The following is an 8,526-nucleotide window of genomic DNA, read 5'->3' on the forward strand; positions in this document are numbered from 1 at the left end:
TGGGGGGAGGAGGAGGAGAGGGACGGGGGGGGGAGGAGGAGAGGGACGGGGGGGGGGGAGGAGGAGGAGAGGGACGGGGTGGGGGGGGGAGGAGGAGGAGAGGGACGGGGTGGGGGGGGGGAGGAGGAGGAGAGGGACGGGGTGGGGGGGGGGGAGGAGGGACGGGGGGGGGTGGGGGGAGGAGGGACGGGGGGGGGTGGGGGGGAGGAGGGACGGGGGGGGGTGGGGGGAGGAGGGACGGGGGGGGTGGGGGGAGGAGGGACGGGGGGGGTGGGGGGAGGAGGGACGGGGGGGGTGGGGGAGGAGGGACGGGGGGGTGGGGGGAGGAGGGACGGGGGGGGTGGGGGGAGGAGGGACGGGGGGGTTGGGGGGAGGAGGGACGGGGGGGGAGGAGGGAGGAGGGACGGGGGGGGAGGAGGGACGGGGGGTTGGGGGGAGGAGGGACGGGGGGGTGGAGGGACGGGGGGGTGGAGGGACGGGGGGGGTGGAGGGACGGGGGGGGTGGAGGACGGGGGGGTGGAGGGACGGGGGGGTGGAGGGACGGGGGGGGTGGAGGGACGGGGGGGGTGGAGGGACGGGGGGGGTGAGGGACGGGGGGGGAGGAGGGACGGGGGGGGAGGAGGGACGGGGGGGAGGAGGGACGGGGGGGGAGGAGGGACGGGGGGGGAGGAGGGACGGGGGGGGAGGAGGGACGGGGGGGGAGGAGGGACGGGGGGGGAGGAGGGACGGGGGGGGAGGAGGGACGGGGGGGGAGGAGGGACGGGGGGGGGAGGAGGGACGGGGGGGGAGGAGGGACGGGGGGGGAGGAGGGACGGGGGGGGAGGAGGACGGGGGGGAGGAGGGACGGGGGGGAGGAGGGACGGGGGGGAGGAGGGACGGGGGGGGGAGGAGGGACGGGGGGGGAGGAGGGACGGGGGGGGGTGGGGGAGGAGGGACGGGGGGGGGGGGGAGAGGAGGGACGGGGGGGTGGGGGGTGGGGGGAGGAGGGACGGGGGGGTGGGGGGAGGAGGGACGGGGGGGTGGAGGGACGGGGGGGGTGGAGGGACGGGGGGGTGGAGGGACGGGGGGGGTGGAGGACGGGGGGGTGGAGGGACGGGGGGGGTGGAGGGACGGGGGGGGTGGAGGGACGGGGGGGGTGGAGGGACGGGGGGGTGGAGGGACGGGGGGGGTGGAGGGACGGGGGGGTGGAGGGACGGGGGGGGTGGGGGAGGAGGGACGGGGGGGGAGGAGGGACGGGGGGGGAGGAGGGACGGGGGGGGAGGAGGGACGGGGGGGGAGGAGGGACGGGGGGGGAGGAGGGACGGGGGGGGAGGAGGGACGGGGGGGGAGGAGGACGGGGGGGGAGGAGGGACGGGGGGGAGGAGGGACGGGGGGGGAGGAGGGACGGGGGGGGAGGAGGGACGGGGGGGGAGGAGGGACGGGGGGGGAGGAGGGACGGGGGGGGAGGAGGGACGGGGGGGGAGGAGGGACGGGGGGGGAGGAGGGACGGGGGGGGAGGAGGGACGGGGGGGGGAGGAGGGACGGGGGGGGGAGGAGGGACGGGGGGGGGAGGAGGGACGGGGGGGGGAGGAGGGACGGGGGGGGGAGGAGGGACGGGGGGGGAGGAGGGACGGGGGGGGGTGGGGGGAGGAGGGACGGGGGGGAGGTGGGGGGGAGGAGGGACGGGGGGGGGTGGGGGGAGGAGGTACGGGGGGGGTGGGGGGAGGAGGGACGGGGGGGGGGGGAGAGGAGGGACGGGGGGGGGGGGGGGGAGGAGGGACGGGGGGGGGGGGGAGGAGGGACGGGGGGGGGGGGGGGGAGGAGGGACGGGGGGGGGGGGGGAGGAGGGACGGGGTGGGGGGGGGGAGGAGGAGAGGGACGGGGTGGCGGGGGGGGGAGGAGGAGGAGAGGGACGGGGTGGGGGGGAGGGAGGAGGAGAGGGACGGGGTGGGGGGGGGGAGGAGGAGAGGGACGGGGGTGGCGGGGGGGGGGAGGAGGAGAGGGACGGGGTGGGGGGGTGGGGGGGGGGAGGAGGAGAGGGACGGGGTGGGGGGGGGGAGGAGGAGGAGAGGGACGGGGTGGGGGGGGTGGAGAGGAGGAGAGGGACGGGGTGGGGGGGGTGGAGTGGGACGGGGTGGGGGGGGTGGAGAGGGACGGGGTGGGGGGGTGGAGAGGAGGAGAGGGACGGGGGGGGGGAGGAGATGGGGCGGGGGGGGGGGGGGTACGGTCAGCGTCAGAGGACAGCAGCCAGTCTCGGAGGACAGGAGTCGCTGAGGTCGGTGTCGGAGGTCGGAGATCGGCGTCAGAGGTCAGGGTCAGAGGTCAGAGTTAGACACCCCCAATACCTGCACATAGATGTCAATTTGGGATCGGGGGTAAAGCTGAGTTAAAATGGCTGCTTCAAACGTCTGCTTCAGATGAAGGGTCATCTCGGTAGACTTGCGATCGCCATGGGGCCGTCGCTTGCGTTCACCCGTGCTGAATGTGGCCATGCTGTACTGGCAGTTCACCATCGCCTTGTCGTGAAGGGCCTTACTGCGAGCGCCACGAATCTGAAACAAACGACCAGACACTGCGACCGTCAGACACACCGCACCAGCGACGTCACCGTCAGTCATAGTGTAAATGGAGCTTTACTCTGTATCTAACTGTGCTGTGCATGACCTGGGGGTGTTTGATGAAGCCGTGGGAGCACCCTCACCTCGAGCCTGTTCCGCCATTCAATGAGTTCATGGCTGATCTTTGACCTCAACTCCACTTTCCGCCCGATCCCCATATCCCTCAGTGTCCAAGAATCCATCTATCTCAACCTTGAATACACTCAATAAATGAGCGTCCACAAACATCACTCAAACAAATGAACTGGTCATTTATCTCGTTGCTGTTTGTGGGATCTTGCTGTGCACAATGTGCCTACAACAGCAACCACACTTCAAAAGTACTTTCTTTTTATTCGTCCATGGGATGTGGGCGTCGCTGGCGAGGCCGGCCTTTATTGCCCATCCCTAATTGCCCTTGAGAAGGGGGTGGTGAGCCGCCTTCTTGAACCGCTGCAGTCCGTGTGGTGAAGGTTCTCCCACAGTGCTGTTAGAAGGGAGTTCCAGGATTTTGACCCAGCGACGATGAAGGAACGGCGATATATTTCCAAGTCAGGATGGTGTGTGACTTGGAGGGGAACGTGCAGGTGGTGTTGTTCCCATGTGCCTGCTGCTCTTGTCCTTCTAGGTGGTAGAGGTTGCGGGTTTGGGAGGTGCTGTCGAAGAAGCCTTGGCGAGTTGCTGCAGTGCATCCTGTGGATGGTACACACTGCAGCCACAGTGCGCCGGTGGTGAAGGGAAGTGAATGTTTCAGGTGGTGGATGGGGTGCCAATCAAGCAGGCTGCTTTATCCTGGATGGTGTCGAGCTTCTTGAGTGTTGTTGGAGCTGCACTCATCCAGGCAAGTGGAGAGTATTCCATCACACTGCTGACTTGTGCCTTGTAGATGGTGGAAAGGCTTTGGGGAGTCAGGAGGTGAGTCACTCGCCGCAGAATACCCAGCCTCTGACCTGCTCTTGTAGCCACAGTATTTATATGGCTGGTCCAGTTAAGTTTCTGGTCAATGGTGACCCCCAGGATGTTGATGGTGGGGGATTCGGCGATGGGAATGCCGTTGAATGTCAGGGGGAGGTGGTTAGACTCTATCTTGTTGGAGATGGTCATTGCCTGGCACTTATCTGGCGCGAATGTTACTTGCCACTTATCAGCCGAAGCCTGGATGTTGTCCAGGTCTTGCTGCATGCGAGCTCGGACTGCTTCATTATCTGAGGGGTTGCGAATGGAACTGAACACTGTGCAATCATCAGCGAACATCCCCATTTCTGACCTTATGATGGAGGGAAGGTCATTGATGAAGCAGCTGAAGACGGTTGGGCCTGGGTCACTGCCCTTAGCTGTAAAGCGCTTTGGGACACCCGGAGGTTGCGAAAGGCACTGTAGAAATGTACGTCCTTCCTTTCACTGTATCTAACCCCCCCCCCCACCACCGCTGCTTCGATCCGGCCTCCTGCAGGGGGGGGGGGGAGCTGACTTCAACACCTTCGGGGCTCGGGAGGGCTTTCGGCCGGTCGGGGAGCAGCCGTTTACCAGTGCTGTCTGGGCTGGTGGGTTTTTTTTTAAAAAAAGAGCTGATGCTCTATCTCAGTGGCCATGCTGTTTTACTGTGTTAAAGGCGCTATATCAATGCAAGTTGTTGGAAGGAGCCAGATTGCGCATGCGTAGCATGGGAGGGGGCGCCAGGGGTTTTGCGCATGCGTAGCATGGGAGGAGGAGGGGGGGGGTTGCCAGGGGCGTTGCGCATGCGCACCACTCCCCGCCCTCCTCCTCCAAACCGCCTCAGCCTCACCTCGTGCGGCCCGTAAACCACCGCCAGCGCTTTGGTGTTGCCCTGCTCGATGTAAGCCGAGCCGTCGGCCTGAGCGAATACTCCCATGCGGGCCTGTATTTTCCTCAGCTCGGTGGGCTTCCTGCCGTCCACCCGGTAACCCTGGTCCGAGAGCAGCTCCATCCCCGCCATCTTTCACCGCCCGCGCCGGAAACGGACTTCACCTCCCACAAGGCAGCTCGGCGGCCGGACGTAGACGGCGGTTCCCGCAGAGCATGGTGGGAATTGTAGTTCTTGCTTTGAGTGGCCATTGGGCCATTGGAGAGTGAAGGTGATGGGATTCATGCATCAACAAGCTGTGAAGGAAATAACTCTGTTCAATGCAAAGTGTCGGATCTCATCTGATTTGACTAATAAGACAGAAGCCTCCTCTCAAACAAGGAAAATATTAAAAGATATACCACATTATTCTATTTAACTTTTCCTGGCCAGCCTTCTGTGGGCTTGAGATAACTGTCTTTCCCCTCACTCTGCCAGGCTTCCTCTCCAGACCCAGCTGACTGACTGTCCCCTTGCCCTTTTTTCCCTTTCTGTTCCCAGCAAGCGATAAAGGTGGCCCCCTAACCTCGTCCCCCGTTCAGTGTTTCACCAATCGGCCTGTCAACCAAACCGACTACCTCTCCTCCACCCTTGGGTGTGGGTTACAAGTAGCGTTTCTCCTGTTTTTCTGAAAACACAACACTTAAACCTAAGATATGCTGATAGGGTTAGGTGATGAGGGAGGGAGGGAGGGAGGGAGGAGGACCATGTGGAGCATTAACACCGAATGGCCGAGTACATGAATCACAAAAAGTTAGTATGCGGGTACAGCAAGTGATTAGGAAGGCAAATGGAATGTTGTCATTTATTACAAAGGGGAATGGAATATAAAAGTCGAGATGTTTTGCTCCAGTTGTACAGGGCATTGGCGAGACCACATCTAGAATACTGTGTGCAGTTTTGGTCTCCTTATTTAAGAAAGGACATAATTGCTTTGGAGGCGGTTCAGAGAAGGTTCACTCGACTGATTCCTGGGATGAGGGGGTTTATCTTATGAGGAAAGGTTGGACAAGTTGGGCCTGTACACACTGGAGTTTAGAAGAATGAGAGGTGATCTTATTGAAACATATAAGATCCTGAGGGGACTAGAAGGGGTAAATGCTGAGAGGATGTTTCTCCTTGTGGGAGAGACTAGAACTCGGGGCCACAGTTTAAAAATAAGGGGTCTCCCATTTAAGAGGGAGATGAAAAGAATTTTTTTTTCTCAGAGGGTCGTGAGTCTGTGGAACTCCTTCCCCAGAGAGCGGTGGAGGCAGGGTCAGTGAATATTTTAAGGCTGAGTTAGATAGATTCCTGATTAACAAGGGAGTCAAAGGTTATAGTAGGTAGACGGGAAAGTAGGGTTGAGGTCACAATCATCAGCCGTGATCTTATCAAATGGCAGAGCAGACTCGAGGGGCCGAATGGCCTACTATTGCTCTTAATTCTTATGTTCGTATGGCCTGTTTCTGCGCTGTAAACTCGCCAAGGCTTTTTCGACAGCACCTCCCAAACCCACGACCTCTATCGCCTAGAAGGACAAGGGCAGCAGGCACATGGAACAACACCACCTCCAAGTTTCTCTCCAAGTCACACACCATCCCGACTTGGAAATATATCGGCCGTTCCTTCTTCGTCGGTGGGTCAAAATCCTGGAACCTTCACCACACGGACTGCAGCGGTTCAAGAAGGCGTCTCGTCACCACCTTCTCTAGGGCAATTAGGGATGGGCAGTAATTGCTGGCCTCGCCCCATGGGGATCTGGGGTGGATCGTGTTGCATGGAGCAGTCCCCAGAAACAGGCGATTAAGCCATTTCACGGACTCCCAGACTACCTGCAATTACTGCGGCCTGGATGAGTCCATGTTCCATTTATTCACAGGGTGTGGGAGGCTGCAGCCCCTGTTCCACCATTTAAGGGGGCTGCTCCTCAAGTGCTGGTTGCACTTCAGTCCCACGCTCCTGATCTTTGGCCACCCGGTGAGGACGGGGTGGGGTGGCGGGGGGGGGCGCGGGCAGGTCGGAGGACGTCCTCGTGGGTCTGCGGCTGGGCCTGTCCAAGGTGGCCATCTACAGGTCCGGGCTAGACGGGGCCCGTGAGGGGCCGGTCGCTCCGACTTTCTGCCTCTCCTCCTCGGCGACTTCCGTGCCCGGGTGGCCCTGGAGAAGGGAGCCCGCCCCGCGGTCTCTGCCGGCACGGGGAGGGCTTTCCGTGCCCGGGTGACCCTGGAGAAGGGAGCCCGCGGTCTCTGCCGGCACGGGGAGGGCTTTCCGTGCCCGGGTGGCCCTGGAGAAGGGAGCCCGCGGTCTCTGCCGGTACGGGGAGGGCTTTCCGTGCCCGGGTGGCCCTGGAGAGGGGAGCCCGCGGTCTCTGCCGGCACGGGGCGGGCTTTCCGTGCCCGGGTGGCCCTGGAGAAGGGAGCCCGCGCGCGGTCTCTGCTGGCACGGGAGGGCTTTCCGTGCCCGGGTGGCCCTGGAGAAGGGAGCCCGCCCGCGGTCTCTGCCGGCACGGGGCGGGCTTTCCGTGCCCGGGTGGCCCTGGAGAAGGGGAGCCCGCGGTCTCTGCCGGCACGGGGAGGGCTTTCCGTGCCCGGGTGGCCCTGGAGAAGGGAGCCCGCGCGCGGTCTCTGCCGGCACGGGGCGGGCTTTCCGTGCCCGGGTGGCCCTGGAGAGGGGAGCCCGCGGTCTCTGCCGGTACGGGGAGGGGCTTTCCGTGCCCGGGGTGGCCCTGGAGAGGGGAGCCCGCGGTCTCTGCCAGCACGGGGAAGGCTTTCCGTGCCCGGGTGGCCCTGGAGAGGGGAGCCCGCGGTCTCTGCCGGCACGGGGAGGGCTTTCCGTGCCCGGGTGGCCCTGGAGAGGGGAGCCCGCCCGCGGTCTCTGCCGGCACGGGGAGGGCTTTCCGTGCCCGGGTGGCCCTGGAGAGGGGAGCCCGCCCGCGGTCTCTGCCGGCACGGGGAGGGCTTTCCGTGCCCGGGTGGCCCTGGAGAGGGGGAGCCCGCCCGCGGTCTCTGCCGGCACGGGGAAGGCTTTCCGTGCCCGGGTGGCCCTGGAGAAGGGAGCCCGCGGTCTCGGCCGGCACGGGGCGGGCTTTCCGTGCCCGGGTGGCCCTGGAGAGGGGGAGCCCGCCCGCGGTCTCTGCCGGCACGGGGAGGGCTTTCCGTGCCCGGGTGGCCCTGGAGAGGGGAGCCCGCCCGCGGTCTCTGCCGGCACGGGGAGGGCTTTCCGTGCCCGGGTGGCCCTGGAGAAGGGAGCCCGCGGTCTCGGCCGGCACGGGGCGGGCTTTCCGTGCCCGGGTGGCCCTGGAGAAGGGAGCCCGCCCGCGGTCTCTGCCGGCACGGGGAGGGCTTTCCGTGCCCGGGTGGCCCTGGAGAGGGGAGCCCGCGGTCTCTGCCGGCACGGGGCGGGCTTTCCGTGCCCGGTGGGCACCGCAGGGGCTGGAGTGCGTCCCGGATCATTATAATAAAATTATTATTTGACTCGGTTATTATTTGTTTTTTGATTTGTTTTAAATAAAACACACCCTAACCCCTTATAAAAGGGGACCTAAAGCACAAAATAACAGGAAGAAGACTAGTAGTTTTTGATATTATTGGATGTCTGCTGCGCCCACATCCCATGAATGAATTAAAAACAATTCTATGTAAATCTATGTAAATGTATGTAAATTCTATAATGAGCACGGGTTCGGTTGAGGGGCGGAGTCTGGGTTGGTTTGTGACGCGGACCAATCAGAATCAGGACTGGGTGGCGGGGAAAGCACTGAGCGAGTCTATTGGTCGAGGCTCTCAACCAATCAGCACCAGCTGGCGCTGAACAGCGCTGCCTGATTGGCCGGAGATACGAGGAGGCAGGCGGTGATTGGACGGGGCGGGCGGCAGGCGGTGATTGGCCGGAGATACGAGGAGGCAGGCGGTGATTGGACGGGGCGGGCGGCAGGCGGTGATAGGCCGGAGATACGAGGAGGCAGGCGCTGATTGGACGGAGTTAAGAGGAGGCAGGCGGTGATTGGACAGGGCGGGCGCCAGACGGTGATTGGACGAGGCGGCGGGGTGGAGCGGAGGTCGCTGATTGTGATTGGAGGAGGCGGTGAAGGGCGGGGCCTGACGG

At 64.2% G+C, this 8,526-nt stretch overlaps 1 protein-coding gene across 1 annotated transcript; it reads right to left on the reverse strand.

Annotated features, from left to right (window-relative positions):
* Window positions 1-2,259: 2,259 nt before the first annotated feature.
* On the reverse strand, window positions 2,260-4,573 carry exosc4 (exosome component 4). The gene is made up of 2 exons (XM_067976871.1): window positions 4,363-4,573; window positions 2,260-2,531 (listed from the first exon to the last, which is right to left on the reverse strand). The coding sequence occupies exons 1-2, from the start codon at window positions 4,531-4,533 to the stop codon at window positions 2,295-2,297; spliced, it is 408 nt and encodes a 135-aa protein (XP_067832972.1). The 5' UTR covers window positions 4,534-4,573; the 3' UTR covers window positions 2,260-2,294.
* Between the last annotated feature and the right edge of the window lie 3,953 nt (window positions 4,574-8,526).

This window comes from Heptranchias perlo, unplaced genomic scaffold, assembly GCF_035084215.1.
Source record: "Heptranchias perlo isolate sHepPer1 unplaced genomic scaffold, sHepPer1.hap1 HAP1_SCAFFOLD_1047, whole genome shotgun sequence".
NCBI lineage: Eukaryota > Metazoa > Chordata > Chondrichthyes > Hexanchiformes > Hexanchidae > Heptranchias > Heptranchias perlo.

Excerpts from the sequence above, each read along its gene's own strand:
- exosc4 (XM_067976871.1), bottom strand. The coding sequence starts at position 4,533 with ATGGCGGGGATGGAGCTGCTCTCGGACCAGGGTTACCGGGTGGACGGC. Across the intron at positions 2,532-4,362 it reads TGGTTTACGGGCCGCACGAG|ATTCGTGGCGCTCGCAGTAA; the intron begins GTGAGGCTGAGG and ends CGTTTGTTTCAG.